General features: G+C 39.6%; 1 protein-coding gene across 18 annotated transcripts in view; it reads right to left on the bottom strand.

Annotated features, from left to right (window-relative positions):
• arhgap44b (Rho GTPase activating protein 44b) overlaps positions 1-26,022 on the bottom strand; it is a 56,511-nt gene that overhangs the window by 30,125 nt on the left and 364 nt on the right. For 9 of the 18 annotated variants that reach the window (XR_012388273.1, XR_012388270.1, XR_012388271.1 and 6 more), the window contains exons 2-4: positions 2,146-2,185; positions 1,491-1,610; positions 1,162-1,238 (exon numbers count right to left, since the gene is read on the bottom strand). Coding sequence is in view for 14 of the 18 variants with exons in the window: in XM_073918981.1 (XP_073775082.1) it covers positions 1,162-1,238; positions 1,491-1,610; positions 2,146-2,185 (237 nt within the window). In the remaining 4 variants the exon portion in view is untranslated. Of the gene's footprint in view, positions 1-1,161; positions 1,239-1,490; positions 1,611-2,145; positions 2,186-4,202; positions 4,325-26,022 lie in introns of those variants that run through there. The other 9 variants (XM_073918980.1, XM_073918983.1, XM_073918973.1 and 6 more) reach the window with 3 other exon arrangements.

Here is a 26,022-nt window from a genome sequence, read left to right as displayed (position 1 = left end):
CCGCTTAGCTCGTAGTGTTACAAGAGCGAACGAGTTCAGGGGCGAGAATGCGGTGAAATACGAAAACTCAGTCAAAATTGGACGAGGGCTTTTGCTTTTCTTTTCTGGACGGCTTTTGTAAATCGTCGCTTGGGTTTAGGAAAGGAGGAGGGTGGCGGGGTCGGCTGATTGGCCGGCCGCCCAGTCGATCGTTCAGTCATTCAGTCAGTCGGACAGACAGTCGCTCGACAGTGGCCTCCGGCGGCTTTTCACGTGAGAACAGCACGGGCGCAAACAGCGCACACTCCCGATAGGCGTTCAAGACGTGAAAAAGCGTGGCACAGCGGTCTCTCGCGAATTTGCGAAAACAAAAACTACACAAATACGTACCTCCCGGGACGTATTTCGCGGTCTCCAGAAACGTCCGCGGGGCTACGTTTCCACAATGAGCCTGGGTTGGTTAATACACGCAGCTGTCAATCAATTGTGGCCGGGGGACCACACTCCTACATCAAAATACAGTCGGTCTGAAAACTGCTCCACCGTTTTTATGTTGTTAAATTAAAAAAAAAAAGCACTGTGTGTGTTTATATCAGCCCAATATGACGGTCTATACACTACAGCTACACCACATCTGTCCAAACAGCTTGAACAGTGGATTTTTCACCATAGGTGCCCTTTAAGATGTAATGATGAACCATAAACCAGTTAAAAACCATGTGATGAGTCAACTCAACCAATCACAAAGCAAATCACAATACAATTTATATGTCTGAGGGGAACTGAGTGTCTTAAGAAGAGTGTGTGCAGTGTCTGATCTGAACGCTCAATATTACAGCAGTGTTGATCAGTGCGGCTGCTTTGTTTACAGGGGTCGTAGAGAAACAAGGGGAGTTTCATTGAATTACATTGTGAGTTAAGTGAATCGTTACGGCACAAATTAATGATTGCTCTGATTATGTAATGAGTATTTATATAGCGCATTTATTGTGTATGGTTATACACCCAAAGCGCTTCACAATCCACTTGGATGATGTGACGGCAGCCACGGGACAACGGGGCCAGTGCTTCACCACACACCAGCTATAGGTGGAGTGGAGAGACAGTGATAGAGGCAACCCGGTGGATCAGTCAATCTGTTATTGATATTACACATTGATTAGTGAAGGTTTTTAATCTCACCCCAGCAGACAGTCATCACCCAGAACAGCAGCTCCTTCAACCAGACACTGAGCCAGAGACGTCAGAGGAAGCTTCTTCTGTCAACACACACACACAAACACATCCATGCAGGCATACACACACACCACATGCATACAAACACACACACACACGCACACACACCACATGCACAATCTGTCTTTGAAAATGATCATATGCACAATATGTGTGCTAATATTTCCATCTACAGATGTAACCTACACTTGCGCACAGACCTAGAATATGGCAGAAAACATTAGAGCAGTGTGTGTGGGATCAGAGTGTGTGTTATTTATGTGTGTGTGACTCACTGAAGGCGAGCGTACGGAGCGTTTGTCCACCTCTACACACTGCTGACCCTGCAGACACGCGCTCAGCTTCTTGTGTGTGCTGTGAGACACCTGCTTGACCAGCTCCAGACGCTTCTCCACCTGCACACACGCACACACACACACACACAGACACAGACACATAAATACTGTAGGCACACACACAAAGATATAAACGCACACAGCCTAATAGAAAAACTGGCACTCTTGCATTTATAAACACACACACACACACACACACAAATAAATAAGTGCATGCATAAACACATATGCGCACATACACATGCAGATACTGTATATATTTTCAGGCAAACACACACACACACACACACACACACACATACACACACACGCACGCACACACGCACACACACAAATAAATACATGCATGCGTTAACACATATGCGCACACACACATGCAGATACTGTATATACATGCAGGCAAACACACACACACACACACACACACATGCACGCACGCACGCACACACACACACACACACACACACACAAATAAATACGTGCAAGCATAAACACATATACACAAACACATACATACATACAAGCACATACACAAAGACACACACACATACACAAACAGATTTACATGCATGCACACACACACACACATACTGACCTGCAGCAGATCATCACTCAAGACTTCAGTCTTCTCTGCCCTGTGGACACACACACACACACACACACACACAGTGAGCAGCATTCATTAGTGTGTGTGTCACTGATGATCCTTTTGTAAACACACTCTTGAAGAATTCCCCGTCACACACACTACAGTGATGTTTACACAGAGAGAGAAAGAGGAAGAGCGGGACGATGATCACAGCCGTAATGAAGTTTCACCCCATGACCAAAACTCACTCATGACACACACACACACAGAAACACACACTCATTTCTGTCAGGTGACGCCATCATTATGACATGATTTGTTTCATGTATGATATTATGAAATATTTAGGCATTACTGAAGATTTTAGCTAATTTGTACACGCACATATTTTCTACATTTCTTTTACTGAATGATGGATGACACACAAATTATTAAATATGAGTATAAATATATGAAAGAATATAGATGTACATATACACATCTAAAAACATACACATCCATACAAATGCTTGTACACACACACACACACAGACACACAGACACAAGCACAAACAACCGTACACAAATACACACACACACAAATATGTACAAACACACACTTATATAAATATTACTATATAAAAATATTATTACATAAATCATTCATTCATTCATTTTGTTTTCAGCTTAGTCCCTTTATTAATCTGGGGTTGCCACAGCAGAATGAACCACCAACTTATCTAGCATATGTTTTACACAACGGATTCCCTTCCAGCTGCAACCCAGTACTAGGAAACACCCATTCACACACATACTCATACACTACAGACAATTTAGCCTACCCAATTCCTCTCTAGCGCATGTGTTTTCAGAGGAAACCCACGCCAACACGAGGAGAACATGCAAACTCCACACAAAAATGCCGACTGACTCTGCCAGGACTTGAACCAGAGACCTTCTTACTGTGAGGCGATTGTGCTACCCACTGCGCCACCATGCTGCCCCTAATTATATAACTTACACATCTGAAAAAATACATATGTGCTTTGCTTTCTGTACAAATGCACACACACACACACACACACACACACAAACACACACTGATATACATACTCTATATTCATTCATTCATATTACTTCGGCTTAGTCCTTTTATTAATCAGGGGTCGTCACAGTGGAATGAACCACCAACTATTCCAGCATATGTTTTACACAGCGGATGCCCTTCTAGCTGCAACCCATTACTGGGAAACACCCATACACAATCATTCACACACACACTATGGCCAGTGTAGTTGATCAGTTCCCCAATAGCGCATGTGTTTGGACTGTGGGGGAAACCCACACCAACACGGGGAGAACATGCAAACTCCACACAGAAACACCAACTGACCCAGCCGGGACTCAAACCAGTGACCTTCTTGCTGTGAGGCCACAGTGCTGACCACTGAGCCACCCCCATACTGTATATGAACACTAAATATTACAGATATATGAAAATAAATGTGAAGATGTCATTAAAACAAGAAATAATGATTTAGTTGTGCATTTATATTACAAAAAATAAATAAATTTTAATATAACACACATTTTAAAAATGATTTTAAAATAAAAAAATTATTTTGATGGTCCGTTTGTTGATTTTTAGGTTACAGTGCATCCACATGCCAACTAATTCCCATTAGATTACCAGTAGACTGTTAGGTTGAGGTTAGAGTAAGTTGACATGTACTTGCACAGTTTCTTGTAGTCTGCTGAAGGAGCAGCATCAGCAGATATTAAGCAGACCGTCAACTAATACTCAAATGGACCATCAAGATAAAGTGTCACCTAAAAACTCCCACACATAAACAAATATGCAGCACGCTACTGAGAAACAGTGGAGAAAACTGATTAACTGCATTAAAACACTAAAGCTTTGATATGTTTTATGCATGTTGTGTTTCCTTTTTATGAAATACGACTCACTATGACAACATTCAAGCATCATCTTGAAGAAGCAAATAAAGAATAAAAGTGGAGCACCGACCGCTGACAAATCGAGAAGATCAGCAGAAATACAGCAGAAAAGTCAAGAGTCTTACTCAGGAGGAGCTCTCCTCTTACGCCTGCTGGAGATCTGGAGCTTTCTCCTCCATAGAGCCATGATGTGAACACACACACACACACACACACACACACACTGAGGAGACACTGAGCCAGGAATGAGACCAGACCGACAGGAAGGACAGGAACACAACTGTCTAAACTATAAACTCATCCCTCACATCTGATTGGCTGATTGGAATGTTGATCCAGGATCAACACGGGTTATACTGATCCAGGAACATGCAGTATTGCTGGAATTACACTAACCTACTCACACACACACACACAGTTCACTACTGATCCTGTAGGAGGCGCACTGACCATAAGTAATAATTAATGAATCCACACCAGCAGCCAGCTCATACTGAGAAACACACACACTTCCACAGGACCTGAGTGAGAGCAGCCTGTGATGCAGGATCAGGATTATAATCTAAGATTACCAGAAGAGTTTTAATCCTGTACAAACAGAATATTGATTTATTATTCAGAATGAGGATGATTAATTCAGAGTGTTTATTCCCCCACAGTCCAAACACATGCGCTATAGGGGAACTGATCAACTAAATTGGCCGTAGTGCGTGTGTGTGTGTGTGTGTGTGTGTGTGTGTGTGTGTGTGTGTGTGTGTGTGTGTGTGTGTGTGTGTGTGTGAATGACTATGTATGGGTGTTTCCCAGTACTGGGTTGAAGCTGGAAGGGCATCCGCTGAGTAAAACATTTGCTGGAATAGTTGGTGGTTCATTCCACTGTGGCGACCCCTGATTAATAAAGGGACTAACTTGAAAAGAAAATGAATGAATGAATGAATGAATGAATGAATGATAATGGTTCTGTGTTTGATCTGTTATAATCTGTTATGACCATCATAGCTATTACTCACACTCACACACACACACACAACAAAAACACAAACACATGCTCTGTCTCTCTCTCTCTCTCTCTCACAAACAAACCTCTGTACAGGTATCTATTCCTCATGGGGACCGAAAAAAGATCAAACCACAAGGTCGAAAGGTCAAAAGGACTGGTATTACTATACTTGTGGGAACATTTGGTAATGAATACTCACAGTGTGTAAAGAATAGAATGTACACACACACACACAAACACACACACACACACACACACACAATAGTAATGTTATGCAAGCATGTGTGTAGCAGTATGAGTGTGTGTCAACTTTGTCAAGATCCTTTTAACTCAATTGACAATACAAACAACTGTTCAACTGGAAATACGGGTTCCTCAAACACACACACACACACACACACACAATACACATATACACACACACACACACACACACACACACAATACACATATACACACACACACACACACACACACACACACACACAATACACATATACACACACACACACACACACACACACACACACACACACAATACACATATACACACACACACACACACACACACATACACACATACACACATACACACATACACACACACACACACACACACACACACAAGCAATACAGAAAACACAAGATTAACCACAAAACACACACACACACACACAATACATACACACACATACACACACACACACACACGCAGTACAGAAAACACAAGATTAACCACAAAACACACACACACACACACACGCAGTAATCCATGTAACCTTAAACGGCTTTATAAGATCTGAATCTCCAGACACAACATTCACTAAAGCACTCATCGATGGAATAATTTAATAAATATGTGAATAAATAAATAATATATATATATATATATATTGTTTACTTAACTTAATAAACATAATTAATAAACAATAACATAAATAAGACCAAGAATAATGATCGAATGTATTGTGGTGACCTCCACAACTTACAGACAACCGCTGACCATCTGAACATTACAATCTGCTGCAACAACTGATGAAAACCATAATCAAAGATACAATTTACAGACAATAAACAGATATGATTTATAATCGGGTTAGAGCATGAACATAAGAGCCTGTTACCCACACACACACACACACACACATGAACAGAGAAAGACACACTTACACATAAAATACACTCACCGGCCACTTTATTAGGTACACCTTACTAGTACCGGTTTGGACCCCTTTCGCCTTCAGAACTGCCTTAATCCTTCATGGCAGAGATTCAACAGGCTACTGGAAATATTCCTCAGAGATTTTGCTCCATATTGTCATGATAGCATCACACAGTTGCTGCAGATTTGTCGGCTGCACATCCATGATGCCAATCTCCCGTTCCACCACATCCCAAAGCTGCTCTATTGGATTGAGCTCTGGTGACTGTGGAGGCCATTTGAGTACAGTGAACTCATCGTCATGTTCAAGACACCAGTCTGAGATGATTGAGCTTTATGACATGCTGCGTTATCCTGCTGGAAGTAGCCATCAGAGAATGGAGACACTGTGCTCATAAAGGGATGGACATGGTCAGCAGCAATACTCAGGTAGGCTGTGGCGTTGATGCTCAATTGGTACTAATGGAGCCAAAGAAAATCTCCCCCACACCATTACACCACCACCACCAGCCTGAACCACTGATACAAGGCAGGATGATCCATGCTTTCATGTTGTTGAGGCCAAATTGTGAGCCGAGCATCTGAATGTGTCAGCAGAAATGGAGACTCATCAGAGCAGCAACGTTTCTCCAATCTTCTATTGTCCAGTTTTGGTGAGTCTGTGTGAATTGTAGCCTCAGTTTCCTGTTCTTAGCTGACAGGAGCGGCACCCGGTGTGCTCTTCTGCTGCTGTAGCCCATCCGCCTCAAGGTTGGCCGTGTTGTGTGTTCAGAGATGCTCTTCTGCAGAGCTCGGTTGTAACGAGTGCTTATTTGAGTTACTGTTGCCTTTCTATCAGCTGGAACCAGTCTGGCCATTCTCCTCTGACCTCAACAAGGCATTTACACCCACAGAACTGCCGCTCACTGGATATTTCCTCTTTGTCGGAGCATTCTCTGTAAACCCTAGAGATGGTTGTGCGTGAAAATCCCAGTAGATCAGCAGTTTCTGAAATACTCAGAGCAGCCCGTCTGGCAGCAACAACCATGCCACGTTCAAAGTCTCTTAAATCCCCTTTCTTCCCCATTCTGATGCTCGCTCTGAACTGCAGCAGATCGTCTTGACCATGTCTACATGCCCAAATGCAGTGAGCTGCTGCCATGTGATTGGCTGATTAGAAATGTGCATCAACGAGCAGTTGGACAGGTGTACCTAATAAAGTGGCCAGTGAGTGTGTGTGGATTCAGTCTCACACAAAAAAACACAACCATCCCACACACACACACAATCTGTTTCTCTCAAAGACATACATACTCACAAACACACACACACACACATCAAAGACACTAATACTCACAAACACACACATATGTGGAGCAGAAAAGTACACACACACACAAATTATTGAGGCAAAACTCACAGTTAACAGTAAAGAGTGAGATATACACCTTATTCAAAGCGTGAGCAATGAGTCTCATATTAATTTGCTCATTAATATAGATGAGAAATCATGAGAGCTGAGCAGATGATGTGTGTAAAGAGTCATCCTCAGTGTCTCAGACAGCTTTACTGACCTCTTCAACACATTCTCTGAGTAAAGTGATGCAGCGCATCTGTGTGTGGGTCTGTGATGTGCCGTCGGAGGAGAATCTATTTATTTTGGATGAAGATCTGCGAGTGTGTGTTTGATGCGCAGTGCTGAGGGTTCAGCGAGAGTGTGTGCTAAATAAAGCTCAGTCTCCGCTATAGATGTCTTAAAGCAGATCCTCATCTCACCTGTCTGTGTGTGTGTAAACTCACAGCTACTGTCCCATTAGGTGTGTGTGTGTGTGTGTGTGTGTGTGTGTGTTAGGCATGGGATGTTAACCAGTTTAAAGTTTTTGTCTTGTTTCTAGTTGCAAATTCTTAAATCAAGAAGTGTTTTCTAGACAAGTCAAAAATATAGTGCTGTTTTCAGAAACACTGAGTTAAAACGAAGTAAACGAGCACAATAACCTGACAGTGAGGGAAGAGAACTAATCATATGTTGAAAGAAAAAACAAGATTATTCATTAAACAAGATAATTATGGTGGCTTGAGAAAGGCAACACACTGTCATACTACATAAACTTCTTCTTCTTCCATCTTCTTTTTCTGAGACTAATTTCTATGTGCATCTCCTCCTCCTAAACCATTCATACTACAACCCCCAAACTAACACCAAACCTCCAAGACCCTAGCAACCATCCAGCAACACCTTAGCAACGACCTAGAACACCTTAGCAACCACCTAGCAACACCTTAGCAAATACCTATCAACCAATCAGAGCACCTTAGCAACCGCCTAGCAACACCCTAGCGACCACCTAGATTACCCTAACAACACCTTAAAACCACTCAGAACACCCTAGCAACCGCCTAGCAACATCTTAGCAACCACCTAGAACACCCACGCAATCCCTTAGCAACCACTCAGAAGACCCTAGCAACTTTCTAGCAACACCTTAACATGGACCTTGAACACCTTAGCAACCGCCTTGCAACACCTTAGCAACCACCTACAAGCCAATCAGAACACCTTAGCAACCACCTAGCAACACCTTAGCAACCACTCAGAACACCCTAGCAACTTCCTAGCAACAGCTTAGCGACTACCTGGATCCCCCTAACAAAACCTTAGACCACCCTAACAACCGCCGAGCAACACCTTAGCAACCACCTAGAACACCCTAGCAATCCCTTAGCAACCACTCAGGACAACCTAGCAACTTCTTAGCAACCACCTAGAACAACCTAGCAACGCCTTAGCAACCACTCAGAACACCATAGCAACAGCCTAGCGACACCTTAGCAACCACTCAAAACACCCTAGCAACCATCTAGCAACAACTTAGAACACCTTAGTAACTGCCTAGCAACAGCTTAGCAATCACCTATCAACCAATCAGAACACCTTAGCAACCGCCTACCAACACCGTAGCAACCACTTAGAACATGCTAGCAACTGCCTAGCAACATCTTAGCGAGCACCTAGATCACCCTAACAAAACCTTAGCAACCACCTAGCAACACCTTAGCACCCGCCGAACAACCACTCAGTACACCTTGGCAACTGCCTAGCAACGCCTTTAACAGTCAAAACACCCTAGCAACCACCTAGCAACACCCTAGCAATGACTCAGAACACCTTAGCAACATCTTAGCAACCACTCAGAACACCCTAGCAACCACCTAGCAAGAAACATGCCAATCTATACTAGAAACTTGCTAACCTATATGTAGTTGTCTCTCTATGCCGACTGCTTCAAACTTCTTAAAAACTACTTAAACTTAATTTAATTTTTTTTTATTTAATTTTTTTTTAATTTTAATTTTTAAACTACTTCAAACTTTCAGACAAGGCTGTCTCAAGACACCATAAAGTTTGTCTACGAACTTTACTTTTCTAGTTATGCAATTATTAGAGCAGAAATAGCAATAAAACCGTGATATTTTATCATACCGTTAGAATCTTACGCCTAGTGTGTGTGTGTGATCCAAACAAAACTTGTTTGGCGTGCTGTCCCAGGAGAGAGCCCTGAGCTTATAGAATCCTCGAGCCCTGGGCTCCCTCCCGTTGCAAGGCGAAAGGGGAGTTTGAGCTCAGGTAGATCTCGATGACTCCCCCTCCTGCTTATTGTAGCTTAGTGTCAGATATGGATGCTGAACGGTGTACTCAAGAGTTTGGCTAAAATATGTTGCATTAATTGTTTAGGGTGCTTGTTTTAGAACTGTGGAAGGAAACCGGAGGACCTGGGGAAAACCCACGCGATCACGGGGAGAACGAGCAAAACACACAGAAATGTCGCCTGGTTTAGAAAGGAATTAAACCAGGGGCATTCTTAATCTCTGGCCACCGTGTCGCCCTTTGAAAGGAGGGAAAGTAGGGTTGAGTGGGGGGGTCTCTTCAAGATGAAGATATTGAGATGTGAAAAGTCTGGTTATTTAAAGTGAGTTCAGGATCGTCTGACAGGATAATCAGTTTGTGGTGAGGGGGCGTGGCCGAGAGCCGTGGGAACGGCTGATTTATACTTCTGCGTCAAACGCCGGCGTATGCTACGGCGCTGACGCATAGCCCTTCGTCGTGGCCATCGCCGTCACTGACGTGCACCTCTCAAAAAATGTAACTACACGTCGCAACAACGCGTAGCGTAAGCTCTGTGATTGGTCGGCTTGGTAGCGCTGACGAGTCTGGGCGGGACCGAGAGCCGCGCGAATGGCGCAAGCGATTGTTTACAAGTGTGGAGTCCCGTGAAGGAGCTCCGGATGGAAAGTTTTGTTCTGTGTTTACCTCATAGTTAAAGTTGTTGCACGTCCGCCGGTTCCTGCCTCAAAATGAGCGAGTTTGAGCCACTTGTACATCCCGGAAGTGTTCAGGAAAAGCAAAACAGCAGCGAAGAAACTCGACACAGAGGAACATTTACACCTCACTGCCAACTAGCGTTTCGGAAGTGTTAATACAGACCGACAGAGACAGCAGCAGAAGTATAAATGCACAGCCACGCGCATTGCATGCGCCGTGGGTCACGCCGGTCACTTGACGCAGAAGTATAAATCAGGCTTAAGTGGATACACCTGCGGTGCGCACCTGCTTCGGATCCCACGGAAGGAGCTCTGGACCATAAAAGGAGGAACTATGGCAGAGGAAGCCGAGAGAGGACCGGGCCCGGACATATTTTACTTTTGCTTTAAGTTTGACGGCAGTCTCCGTGAGGAGCTGCCGTCCGTTTGTTTTGGTTTAGACGGCAGTCTCCGTGAGGAGCTGCCGTCATTGTTATTAATAAATATTTTAAAACTGCGTCGGTTCTCCGCCTCCTTTTTCCCGGCGGCCAAAGGGCCGTGAACGTTATTACACAGTCATTAGCTAAAGTTGGAACAGCTGTGAACAATCATAAGCATGTGATCCTCTCGAAATTAATTTATAAATACACTTCACATAATTATTATTCTTTTAATGTATATGTGCTGATGTTATATTAACTGCCAAATATTCCAAATAAAAAGGCAAAATAAAGTTTTGCTATCATCTGTCTCTCTCTCTCTCTCTCTCTCTCTCTCTCTGTGTCTCTCTCTCTCTCTCTCTCTCTCTCTCTCTCTCTCTGTCTCTCTCTCTCTCTCTCTCTCTCTCTCTCTCTGTCTCTCTCTCTCTCTCTCTCTGTAGTGGTGTTTGTGCCTCGGGCTGCAGACGCTCTGCTGGATTTCTCTCTCAGTATCTGCTCTCTTCATCTTCATCTTCACGAGGTGTTCAGAGCGTCTCATCAAACCCTGACGCAAACCTTACTCTGACGCTGCTCCGTTTCATCTCAGATACACAGAAAAACAGATTCACTGAAATATGCTGCGCTGAGTTTCTGCGTGTTTGGTCTGAAACTCACAGCATGATCTGTCGAATCTCGCACTTCATGTTTCAGCGTTAAACAATCCGCTCCAAGATCTCCTTGGGTCTCTACACACTATACAACAGACGCAGGAATGGAAAGTGTATAATGTAATAAGAAATAATATAATGTAAGTTGAAATAATAGGGAAATGAGTGTGCAAAATAACTGAAAATGTGCTGCAGTTTATTACACAGTTTCTGTAGTGTAATATACAACACCAACACAGGCAATACAGCACTGCACACCAGAACCAGAAAATCAGAGCACATCTCACCTGTCCTCAGGTCTCTACACTGGCTGCCAGTTACATTCAGAATAGATTTTAAAGTATTATTACTGGTCTATAAATCACTAAATGGCCTAGGACCTCAATACATTACAAATATGCTCACTGAATACAAACCTAACAGATCACTCAGATCATTAAGATCATATAAACTAGAAGTTCCAAGAGTTCAGTCAGAGCAGGGTGAATCAGCTTTCAGCCACTAACAGCGCCCCCCGCTGCTGGAATCAGCTTCAGGAAATGATCAGATGTGCTCCAACATTAGGCATGAGCAAATCGAGACTGAACACACATCTGTTTAGCTGTGCCTTTACTAGGGCTGGGCGATTTGGCAAGAGGCGCTTCTGGTGTTCTTCCTGCTTCATACAGAGTGAACCAAAGCGCATTGGTGCCATTATAATGTATTAAATATATATATTTTTAAAAATCGCGATTTCTCGATTTGATTAAAAATTAAATCGTCTTAAAACGTAAATTCGAATTAATCGAAAAAATCGCCCAGCCCTAGCCTTTACTGAATGAGCACTGTGCTACATCCGACAGATTGCACTATTATGTTTTTCTTTTCTTTTTCATTCTTTTATAACACATTTTATCTGTTTTATTTATTTATTTTTTATATAAACATTTTTATTATTTGCTTTTATTTTTCTTATACTTGTTTCTTTTATTCTTGTTTATGTAAAGCACTTTGAACAGCCACTGTGTATAAATGTGCTATAGAAATAAACTTGCCTTGCCTTGCCCAGTGCACGTGACAATAAAAGTCAGTTTTTTTATCTTTTCAGGGTTAAAAGTGATTGGAAAAAAGATCAATATCCCATAATGCAACTCAGAAGCAGAAATAAATTAAGAAAGATAAAAACAAGAATCACAAAATACAGAAAGCTGCTAGTTTTGGGATATTTTTACAGTGAGTTTTGTCTGTGTAACGAAGGTATAATGTGTCGCGTTAGTACTTTAAAACACTGGTGCCTAACACTATAAATAAAAAAAATAATTTATAACATTTTAGTTTGATTTCAACCCTAAAAAAGGCAATATTTAGTTTTTCTGTGAAATTTATTGCGACACGATTATAAATTCACCAGATGACCTGAACCGCTCTAATTGGGAAGATTTCATTCTTTTAGGCTGTACTCACACTATGTACAGTTGAACCCCCGCACTCACGTTACATTCGGGCCTGGGCACGCTTACGTCATTGATAATGCACTGTTCAAGCGCTCTCGCTCAGCACAGTGGAGATTTCTTTAGCTATATCAGTTAAGTAGTTTGATATGCAGTGATGCAGTCAGATATTTCGCCGAACAGATCAGCCACTTTTGACGCTCATAAACAATCATACAAACAGTCCTGGTGCTGCAGGAATGAGGAGGTTTGCTGAAGGTGCAGCTGTGGTGCAGTGAGGGGTTTGCGTCTTTAATAAACTATGACAGTTTTTGTTCATTGAACAGTAAGAATGATTAATAAACACATATGAAGCAGTCCCTTAAAGTCACGTCTCGTCTTCAGTTTCGGGCTCAGGCGTGCTCTGAGGGAACCGAATGCTCTGGCGCAACTCTTCCAACTATTCCAATAAATTAAATAAAAAATAAATGAATATAAATTACAGAGCACAGATAAAGTGAAATAAACAGTGCTTTGCGGTTTTCTGGCTAGCCTAATGCTGTGTTCACACCAAACGCGCAATGCGTCTGTATTTTGTACTGTCTGGAGCCAGCACCTAAGCTTTACCTCATCATAGCAATAAAAGTGATTTGATTTGAATCGTCCTATTCGCGTGTAAATATAGGCTTGAAGATTTTGAGTTGACTCGCTTCATTCAGGTGTAAAATTCACTACACAACAGTCGTGGATTTGCGTCATGGGCAGGGCTTCTGTCCATCCGGTGACTCTAGCTTCGTTGCTAAATGCCTAACATGGGTTTTGTTGAGAGAGTAGCTGTACTTTATGTGCTTTAGGAATGCTGAAAAACATTGTAGATTCATTCGGCGCCATGTCTGAGTTCACTAGATCAAACTTTTTTCACCAAGTACCCCCTCAGAAAAAAAATTGTCTCTCCAAGTACCTTCATAAGGACCAGTATTAAACTACAGTAGCGTAGTGGGCCTAATTAAGCAGCTACCGCACTGCACAGTTTAATTACATGCAGATTAATTAGTGTTATCATACACGTTAAAGGGTTAAACGTGTGTTCATTTTATTCTTTTATTATTCAGCGATTCTTCCGTGTTCCACAGAGCCGAGACCAGTTTGATAAACTGTTGTCCGGTGTTGGCATAAGGATTTCCTCGGGCGACACCAACAACAGGCGCCACGTTATAATCATGCCCCTACAAGAACAAGCTCCTGATTGGGTAACACGGCGTTAACGTCCACTGAAGTTCATATTTTCTAACTGGAGAGAAAAAAGTCAAACATACAAAACACTCAACTCGCACCACTTCATTCACACAAATAATTCGTGCCGCCTCATTTGCATGATGATGATGTCACTGACAATAGAACAACAAACGATACATTGTTTCAAAAGTGTTCTAAATATTGCAACTGTCATTTAATAAAATGCTGAATTCTGATTGGCTGATGAGCATTCTAATGTGTAGATAAACACACAGCTAAAGTAGTTCCGGCAGGTTTTGAGCGCATTAGAGCTCCATATCACTCCACTGAAAGATTTGAGGTACTTTACAGCTAAAACAGTCAAAACTGATCATCAATCCAGAGGAACAGCACACACATCATCTGCAACCCTGCAGCACACACAGTTCACACACACACATCAGTCATGTACAAATATAAAATATAAACGTGGTAAAAAAAATTAAATAATGAAAAAACGAATAATGAAAAATGAAATTAAATAGAATAAAAAAAAGAACAAAACGATTAATAATGCAAAAATGAAACAACTTTTTTTTCTTAAAAGATGCGGCACGGTGGCTCAGTGGTTAGCACTGTCACTTCACAGCAAGAAGGTTGCTGATTCGAGTCCCGGCTGGGTCAGTTGTCGTTTCTGTGTGAAGTTTGCATGTTCTCCCTATGTTGAACTAAATTGGTTGTAGTGTGTGTGTGTGTGTGTGTGTGTGTGTGTGTGTGTGTGTGTGTGTGTGTGTGTGTGTGTGTGTGTGTGTGTGTGTGTGAATGAGTGTGTACAGGTGTTTCCCAGTACTGGGTTGCAGCTGGAAGGGTGTCTGCTGTGTAAAACATATACTGGAATAGTTGGCGGTTCATTCTGCTGTGGTGACCACTGATGAATAAGGGACTAAGTCGAAGGAAAATGAATGAATAAATGAATGAGAATAAAAAGGAACTGCAATAATTATGCAATAATGCAATGCAAATGATAATGCAATTATTAAACAAAAGAAAATAAAACAGCAAAGCAATCAATAATGCAAAAATGCAACAAATAAGAATTCTGAGAAAACCAAAAACGTAATTAATAATTCAAAAATTAAACAACAAAACTCCAAAAAAATTAATAATGCAAAAATAAAGCAGAATTCTGAAAAAGTTATAAACATATAATGAAAAATTAAACAAAAGAGAATAAAAACAAATTAAAAGTAATTAATAATGCAAAAATGAAAGAAAATAAAAGAAAAAACAATAATGCAAAAATGAAAAAGAAAACAAAAAACAATAAATAATGCAAAAAATAAAACAGAACTCTGAAAAAGTTATTAACATGAATAAAACACGACAGAATAAAAAACAAAAAAGCAATTAATAAAGCAAACATTAAGGAAAAGAAAACAATAATGCGGAAATGGTTTGATAACGGTCTTCGCATTATCAGCATGCTTAATGGATTCAAATAAAGTGTGATGTAAACTCTGATTGATTGCCCAGCTCTGCTGATGTTTGAGGTGTAGTTGTTTTGCTTCTCCATCAGGACTGATCTGAGGTCAGAAACACAGTTTCAGTGTTAAACGATGCGCTCTGACGTCTCCAAGGGTCTCTGCTGACTGCTAAATGCAGCGCTAATGCAGTTATGCAGCAGACGCAGGAATGGAAAGTGGAGCAGGAGCACTCATGCGTCCTAATGTGCAGCCGCTTGTGTTCCTGACGGCCGTAAGTCGAGCAGAACAAACACCAGGAAGAAGAGAGACTCCTTCATAAACCCACTCAACTGCAGAGCTGCACTGTCAAACACCGCTATAAAACTGTAAACATGCTGCAGTAAATATCTGAAACCTGGATAACAGTAAGTTTCCTTCACTCACAAAATGATGTTTGATGCATGATCAAAGTACTTTTCTGAAATACACAATTCGTGAGTTGTGTGTATGGGGGGGGGGGGGGGGTAATTACAAGTTATTACAAGTTAATTAAATTACTTCACGTTGTCCTAACACACATTGATTGTGTGGAACTACATAAGACAGTACTCTGATTAACAGTCGATCATGTAAACAGTGATTTTTGATTATAGATCATAATGGAACTAAAGAGAAATGGAAATAAGATATGTGGAGTATAGTCGCATTATTGACATGCAGCACAGACATGTAAACAACCCTTATCAAGCTATTACAGTTATGTAGGACTTGTTGCCACCTTTAACGACAGGATTTTTCATACACACACTGCTGTTTGACACTATTCTCTGCAGATACAGAGTCAGTGAAGGACCACAGACCCCCGCATCATGAAATGCAGAGTTTTTTTTCTTTATATTGTGCGTGCGGTATCAGAAATTCCATTATAACAACACTCTTCCAGCAGTCCTTACTAGAGCTGTAATGATACACCAAACCCACGATTCGATTCCTATCACGATTTTTGAATCACGATTCGGTTCTTATCACGATTTTTGACCCACGATTCGGTTCGTATCACAGTTTTTGACCCACGATTCGGTTCGTATCACAGTTTTTGACCCACGATTCGGTTCGTATCACAGTTTTTGATCCACGATTTGGTTCGTATCACAGTTTTTGACCCACGATTCGATTCGTATCACGATTCTTGACCCACGATTCGGTTCGTATCACAGTTTTTGACCCACGATTTGGTTCGTATCACGATTTTTGACCCACGATTCGGTTCGTATCATGATTTTTGACCCACGATTTGGTTCGTATCACAATTTTTGACCTCCGATTCAATTTGTATCACGATTCTTGACCCACGATTCAGTTCGTGTCACGATTTTTGACTCAGGATTGGATTCGTATCACGATTTTTGACCCACGATTCGGTTCGTATCACAGTTTTTGACCCACCATTTGGTTCGTATCACAGTTTTTGACCCACGATTTGATTCGTATCACGATTTTTGAACCACGATTCGGTTCGTATCACGATTTTTGACCCACGATTCGGTTCGTATCACGTTTTTTGACCCACGATTCGATTCGTATCACGATTTTTGACCCACGATTCGGTTCGTATCACGTTTTTTGACCCACATTCGATTTGTATCACGATTTTTGACCCACGATTTTTTGACCCACGATTCGGTTCGTATTACGATTTTTGACCCACGATTCAGTTCATATCACGTTTTTTGACCCATGATTCAATTAGTATCACGATTTTTGACCCACGATTCGGTTTGTATCATGATTTTTGACCCACGATTCGATTCGTATCACGATTTTTGACCCAGATTCGATTCGTATCACAATTTTTGACCCACAATTTTTTGACCCACGATTCGGTTCGTATCACGATTTTTGACTCGCGATTCGATTCGCATCAGGATTTTTGACCCACAATTTTTTTACTCACGATTCGGTTCGTATCACGATTTTTGACCAACGATTCGATTAGTATCACGATTTTTGACCCACGATTCAGTTCATGTCACGATTTTTGACCCACGATTCGGTTTGTATCACAATTTTTGACCCACGATTCGGTTCCCCACCCCACAAGATCATGAAAGGAACATTCAACTCATGTAACACCTTCATCATATTATTGTCTTATTCAGATTAAGGCAAATCATTCCATTACTGATGTCCATGTGAAAGTAGTCAATGTTCCCTCAGCATGTTGAGGCTTTCATTTAAAAGTACATCACAGTTTTTATATATTTATATATTGTAACATAGGAGTCGGGGTACAACGAGTTGAGGATCTACGTGTAGATTTATTAAGAGAAGTGTCAGGTAGGCAATGGTCAAGCAGGAACAAAAAGTACGATGAAGGTAATCCAAAAGCGTAGTCAGCAAAATGGGCGAATGGTCAGCAAAACAACATAAAGTAATGAACAGAGCAAAGATTAAAAACCACGAAAGGACAACACAAGGAAAACACATAGAAATTGTTATGTTGAAATAGAGCAATAGAAGGACCAAATATGCAAGTAAAATTACTTTGTTGACACAGTCAATATAGCATAAACAAAGTCCAAAACGGACAAATAAACAGACAAAAGATGAGGTATCCCACTCAATCGGGGAAAACAGACAGACTAGGTGTCAGATGGGTCTCCACGCCAGCCCTAAACACAGACAGAGAGCACATCAAAAATAACAACGAACTGACACGAGACAAGAGACGCGCTGTCCAGATATAGCCGAGTCGCAGCTGGCAGGCTAATCAGGACAGCAGGACTCCACATAGCACATGACATAAAACTGACGTCAGACACACGTGGAACACCAAAACAAAACCATGTGACCAAACGGACACTCACAAGTGCGCACACACCTACAACCGTGACAAGAAATATTACAAGAAAACAAGACTCAGCAATGTGTATGTGTGTGCACTCAAAAGAAAATATCTTGCTCGTTCAAACTACTTAATAAAAATGAGCTAAAACAACACAATTCTTGAGATTTCATTGGGACAAAATTATTTTTTTATGTTCAACCCACATAAATTTGTTAAACGTGTTAACTTAATCAATTTGTGTCGGGACAACATGAATGAATTGTGTGGAACCCTGCATTTTTTACAGTGTGTGCTGTTTATATGGTCCCACAGGAGCTTCCAGGTGTGTGTGTGTAATCAGGGGGAATCAAGAACTGGTGTGTCTGAGGTGCGTGATGGGAGTTGTAGTTCGTTAAAGTGGCATATGCGTAGCTGTCCAGCGATCTAGCCTGTGATTAAGGAATTAAGTGAATAAGGCGGTAAGGAATTAAATGATCTTATCAACTGATTGAACATAAAATATTTACAGTTATTTTTGCCATGATGACAGCATATTATATTAGTCTAGATATTCTTCAAGACACTAGTGTTCAGCTTAAAGTGACATGTAAAGGCTTCACTAGGGTAATTAGGGTAAAGTTAGGGTAATTAGGCAAGTCAGTGTATAACAGTGGTTTGTTCTGGAGACAATCCAACACTAATATTGCTGAAGGGACCAATAATATTGAGCTTAAAATGAGTTTAAAACAATTAAAACTGCTTTTATTCCAGCCAAAATAAAACAAACAAGAAGAAAAAATATTAGAGGAGATACTGTGAACAATTCCTGAATCTGTTCAACATCATTTGGGAAATATTTGAAGAAGAGTAAATAATTTTGTCTTCAGCGGTGTGTCATTGATTCCCTGACTCTATACAGTCTCTGTACCTGCACTCTTGAAGGTTATTTGGGTTTGCAGAGAGCACGGCTGATCCCAGTTCAGTACTACATTCACACCAACACAATATCAGCAGGAGATTAATGTCAAATCCACCAACATCAGCTGCTAAGAAAACAACTCAACGCTTCACCAAACGTCACATATTAAACACAAGCATACGAGGAATACAATGAAAGTATGTCATGCGCATATTTAGGTGAGGCTGGTTTACAGTAATTAGTGTCATTAGCAAACACACACAGACGGTTGTCTGCGAGACGCGCTCAGCTAATGACTCACAGGCTAATTAAGGGTCAAGCAGAGCTGTAAATAATGCTGTTTATTTACTGCGAGGCGCTTTAATATCAGCCTGCAGGGATCTCACTAATGCTGGAGACATGAACTGAACACTGCAAGATATTTTACACTATATTAGCTATGATATGCATTAGATAAGTATCGATGAGAGAGCAATACAATCATAGTATTCAACAATTGTTTTATTTTATTTAGTTTTTATTATTATTAAAATGTATTATTATTTTATTTATTAAATAAAACTATTCTTCATAATTTATTATATATTTTACATAATTTAATTGTTATTTAATATATAACAGTTGATTACTGCTAGGGTTAAACATGGAAGAGAAACAGTTTAATAATTGTATTATTATTTTAACAAATTTATTTAAACGTCATAATTATTTGCTTGTTTGATTAGAAATTTAATTTTGAATAAATTTGATGCCTTTTTGCCTAATTAAATGTTATAGCTTAATGCATCTTTAGAATTTTTTTTATTGCATTTATCATGTGATTTTATCTACTTGCTAAATAAATGCATGTATAAATGTGTGTGTTAAGCATGAATGTATTTATTTAATTTTATGAAAAATATATTTATAAATATTTAATGTCTGTATATGTTCTTTTATCTCTATATCATTTTAAGTTTAATTGTATTTATTATTCATTGCATGCATGATGCACGGTGGCTCAGCGGTTAGCACTGTCGCCTCAAAGCAAGGTCACTGGTTCGAGTCCCAGCTGTGTCAGTTGGCACAACAAAAGCAGTGCATTGCTGAAGTAGGCTTCTTCTACATTCAGACACATTCATATGTTTGAACTGCATTACAATTAGCGATGCAACAATTATAGACTTTGGTTGTAGGATTATATAGTCTGAAGAATAATCATGCTTTCACTAATGTAAATTCAAGCTTTATATTAGGTAAGTTGCTATTTAGATTAACTGTTGTTGCCATCTGCATTCATGCATTCATTCATTCATTCATTCATTCATTCATTTTCTTGTCGGCTTAGTCCCTGAACCGGCATCTTATCCAGCAAGGTTTTTTTTTACGCAGCGGATGCCCTTCCAGCTGCAACCCATCTCTGGGAAACATCCACACACACACATTCATACACACACACACACACACTCATACACTACGGACAATTTTAGCTACCACATGTGTTTGGACTGTGGGGGAAACCGGAGCACCCAGAGGAAACCCACGCAAATACAGGGAGAACATTCAAACTCCACACAGAAACGCCAACTGAGCCGAGGCTGGAACCAGTGACCTTCTTGCTGTGAGGCGACAGCACTACCTACTGCGCCACTGCTTCGCCTTCAAAAGATGTTTGGTGACTAAAATATTGTTTTAATAAATAGATCTGTTTACTAAATCTCTTTTGTTCAAATGCACCAAATTACATCACCTATATACACTAATAAATAGAAAAACATGTTAATTTTCATCTGTTCTTGTTACTAGTTATTAAACATAAATGATATCTCAGAGCTACAGAAGCTGTGAAAGTTGTGTTTGTCATGAGCAGGATTTTCTTTCAGGAGTTTCCGTGCAGGAGGCGTAACCGAGCTGTCACTCAACACGCATTAGAGCACAAATACACCGTCAGACGCCTCATAATCCCTCGCCATATTGATCCGTCACTGCTTTGAACACAATGACTTGCATTTTTAATGGACACGGCTATTATTCTCCCGCTGCGCTTTTTAATCCATCTGCAGCAACACATTCATTCATGCAACAAAAGCAGTGACATCAGAACTCACTCTATTGACTTTCTTACTTCACGTGCCTTGACTTACTGTGTTAATAATAATAATACATTTTATTCATAGTGCGCTTTCTCAGAGCGATACAAGGCAGAACAACAAAAACTGTAGAAAAAGACCACAATAAAGCAATCAAATATGAGCGATTCAGTACAACTGGATGATTAAATTAACAAAAATAATCAATCTGAGTTAAAAGCAACGGCAAAAAGGTGAGTCTTGAGAAGTCCAGTGCAGAGAAACGGCTAGGCCATTCCATAGCTTAGATGCACTGTATGGAAAAGCACGACCACCCATATCGTGTTGCACAATATTAGAAAAATTGACATATGAATATTTGGCAGAACGGTGGCTCAGTGGTTAGCACCGTGCCCTCACAGCAAGAAGGTCTCTGGTTTGAGTCCTGGCTGGGTCAGTTGGTGTTTCTGTGTGGAGTTTGCATGTTCTCCCCGTGTTGGCGTGGGTTTTCTCTGGGTGCCCCAGTTTAACCCACAGTCCAAACACATCCGCTGTCTAAAACATATGCTGGATAAGTTGGTGGTTCATTCCGCTGTGGCGACCCCAGATAACTAAGGGACTAAGAAACCAGAGCACTCGGAGGAAACCCATGCCAACACGGGGAGAACATGCAAACTCCACAAAGAAATGCCAACTGACACGGTAGGAACTTGAACCAGCGACCTCCTTTCTGTGCGGTGATCATGCTACCCACTGCGCCACTGTGACGCCTTAACAAAACATCAGTCTATTTATTTATTTATTTTATTTTTATGATAGAACTAGGCAGTTCATTCTGCTGTGGCGTCCCCTTTTAATACTTCAACATGCTACTTTTCTTCAACATTCTTCAAAATATCTTCTTTAGTGCTCAACAGAGAAAATCAAACTAATGACAGTTCAGAATAGGGCTGCACAATATATGGCTTCAGCATTGGTATTGCAATGTGCGTGTCTGCAATAGTCACATCGCAGGATATGCAGTGTTGAGTTCAGATAGTGGGATTATATTTGAGCAAAGAGCCATTATTTAGTTAATTAAAGAGTTTCACCTTAATAAACGTTTATCATGCATGTGTTTTAAAAACCTGTGACTTTGCATTCAGGCACAAGAAAATGTACCTTTTTGTACGTTTATTAAAGATTTATTTGTTTAACTATTTAGGGTGAAGATTATACAGTGTTTTTACATGTGATTATTCTATTACTCTACTTGAAAACTGTTTGGCTCCTCAAAACACAATAAAGAAAACCATAAATGTCTTTTTTTCTTCTTTGCTTTATTGTATTTATGTATGCTTTTAAATTGTTCATTATATTTTATGAATGATTTATACCCAGAATGATCCCAAATCGGACTAAATTAATGAATTCTTCTTTCCAGAGCTATCAGGTGAAATGATGTTCATATTGCAAACTATATTGCAGAAAAACAAAATATCACCATGTCATATTTTTCCAATATCATGCAGCCCTAGTTTGGAAGCACTTGAGGGTCAGCAAATGATGAGTCATTATCATTTTTGTGTGTACTGTCCCTTTAAGACAGGTGTTTCTCATCTCAGCCATCAGTCATTGATCTCCAGGGAATCTTCACCTTCTATTAATGACATCATCATTATGTTACTATAGCAACCAGCAAACATATCATCTGCTCCGAATTCATAAACAACTATGATGCTTAATGTTATCGCTCTTATTTATAACTTGTTTTGTGGTGCTTACATACGCTCTTTTCTGTGATTGTGTTACACTCATTTAATTGAATGTTCTAACCTGACATACTTATCAAAATTTGGAGTTATTATATATATATATATATATTTTTTTTTTTTTATCAAAATCAACTGTTAAGATTTATTATTTATATTGCTTATTTACATTTTTATTCATTCATTCATTTTCTTGTCGGCTTAGTCCCTTTATTAATCAGGGGTCACCACAGCGGAATGAACCATCAACTTATACAGCACGTTTTTACACAGCGGATGCCCTTCCAGCTGCAACCCATCTCTGGGAAACATTTACATTATTAATCCCTGTATGTATTTTTTCCAATATGAAATGTAAAAACTTTAAAACTCAAAACAACTCATAATGCAACATTAATTTAATAAACCAATTAATTAATTTATATAATAAATAGTTTTTCAATATTTTTCAACATGTATTTCAGCATAATTGAGTACAGCCCATTTAGAAAATTAATATGATTCTCCATTTCTCAGTGGAGCATTAAAACAAAACAGATTTATTAAACAGATATATTTATTAAAATTATATTTTCGTCACCAAACATATTGAGAATTTAAAAAATAATACAATTAAATTAAAGCTAAATATTGCAAAAATAAATTACAACCTACAAAATTGCAAAAAATATATATTTTTTTCCTCTTTTATAAATTTGTATTTAAAAATTTTCTATAACGTATAAATGTGGCTGCACTAGTGTTTGGACCACTATCGTAAGTGATTTTGTTAGATAAGCTCCAGATTTATTATGTGTCCACATATCTTTTAATCACCCGTAAAATGTAAGAAAAATAAAAAATAAAAACAGTACGAAGCAATTGAGTGCGAATCATTACCTTTTTTTGAATAAGAGCTTCCTATTAAAAATATTCATTTAAAAGAGAGATTTGTGAGGGGTGATCTTATATATGCTGAGCACTGTATGTGTGTGTGTGTGTGTGTGTGTGTGTGTGTGTGTGTGTGTGTGTGTGTATGTGTATATATATATATATATATATATATATATATATAGATAGATAGATAGATAGATAGATAGATAGATAGATAGATAGATAGATAGATAGATAGATAGATAGATAGATAGATAGATAGATAGATAGATAGATATATTTACATACAAAATTAGCATTTTTCTCAGCCTCCTATGATTATGTTCAGTTATTTCATTTGAAAGGCAATGAAAAGAACTTAATCGTCACTATAAAAGTAAAATCACTGAGCCTACATACAAGAATCAGAGAAAAATGCTCATTTTAGAAGAAAATATCCAATAGCTTTTAGAGGTTTTTGCATCTAAACTTTTCATACATATATATATATATATATATATATATATATATATATATATATATATATATATATATATATATGTATATATATATATATATGAAAAGTTTCATATAAGATATATATATATATATATATATATATATATATATATATATATATATATATATATATATATATATATATATATATATTTAAAATTGAATCTATTCTACCCTGTATAACTGCCATATCTCTTATTTTCATTTAGCTTAAGTTTAACTACAAAACCCATATATTATTAAAACTATATGGAAACATTTAAAAACACGAATGACAATGAACAACAGATAAATGAGTAATTACCAAACTACTTAAATTTTAAGTAAAATAATTAATGAGAAAAAAATAATTTAAAGCAGGTTCAAAACTAAAGACAGAAATGACAACAATTAAGCACCTGAGTCCTGACACACCCACAAATAACCTCGACACCTTGAGCTAAAGTTTTATATTCACACATTCAGACTTGCTCCTTAATGATATTCATTCATTCATTCATTCATTCATTCATTCATTCATTCATTCATTTTCTTTTTGGCTTAGTCCCTTTATTAATCAGGGGTCGCCACAGCGGAATGAACCGCCAACTATTCCAGCATATGTTTTACACAGCGGATGCCCTTCCAGCTGTAACCCATCACTGGGAAACACTCATACACACTCATTCTCACACAAACACTAAGCACAATGTAGTTGATTCCCCTATAGCGCATGTGTTTGGACTGTGGAGGAAACCGGAGCACCCGGAGGAAACCCACACCAACACGGGGAGAACATGCAAACTCCACACAGAAACACCAACTGACCCAGCCGAGGCTCGAACCAGTGACCTTCTTGCTTTAAGGTGATCGTGCTACCCACTGCGCCACCGTGAAGACCCTCCTTAATAGTATAATTTCAGAAAAATATTGTTTACAAATTCTGAATAAGGAAATCAAATCAGCAGCTGATGACTATCAGTGCAGCATTGCTCACAGTCAATTAAACAGGGTGAATGTTGTGCTGAACTCACTCTCACAAGTGAATCCAGAACCAATATTCAAAGTATATTCAAAAATGAAACAATATGCGGATATACAACCAACTGTAGCTCAATGATTAATAGGTGTGTGTGTGTGTGTGTGTGTGTGTGTGTGTGTGTGTGTGTGTGTGTGTGTGTGTGTGTGTGTTTGGGGTCAGGACAGGTGAAGGATGCTCCAGAGGCCCACATCAGGACCAGTCTCCATCACATTATCACAAAACCACAACAACAACAACAACATCTGATTTAATCAAGCAGACACACTCAGCATCCGCTCCCACAAACCGCGCAAATCTACCGCTGTCGATTTCAGCATCTCATTTGCATATCTGCATATGTAAATATGTGAGGTGAAGCGGCGCAGACGTCAATGACACGTCGCCTGAGGGCAGT

The sequence above is a fragment of the Danio rerio genome, chromosome 12 (genome assembly GCF_049306965.1).
Source record: "Danio rerio strain Tuebingen ecotype United States chromosome 12, GRCz12tu, whole genome shotgun sequence".
In the NCBI taxonomy this organism is placed as follows: Eukaryota; Metazoa; Chordata; class Actinopteri; order Cypriniformes; family Danionidae; genus Danio; species Danio rerio.
This window is presented reverse-complemented; position numbering and strand designations above follow the sequence as displayed.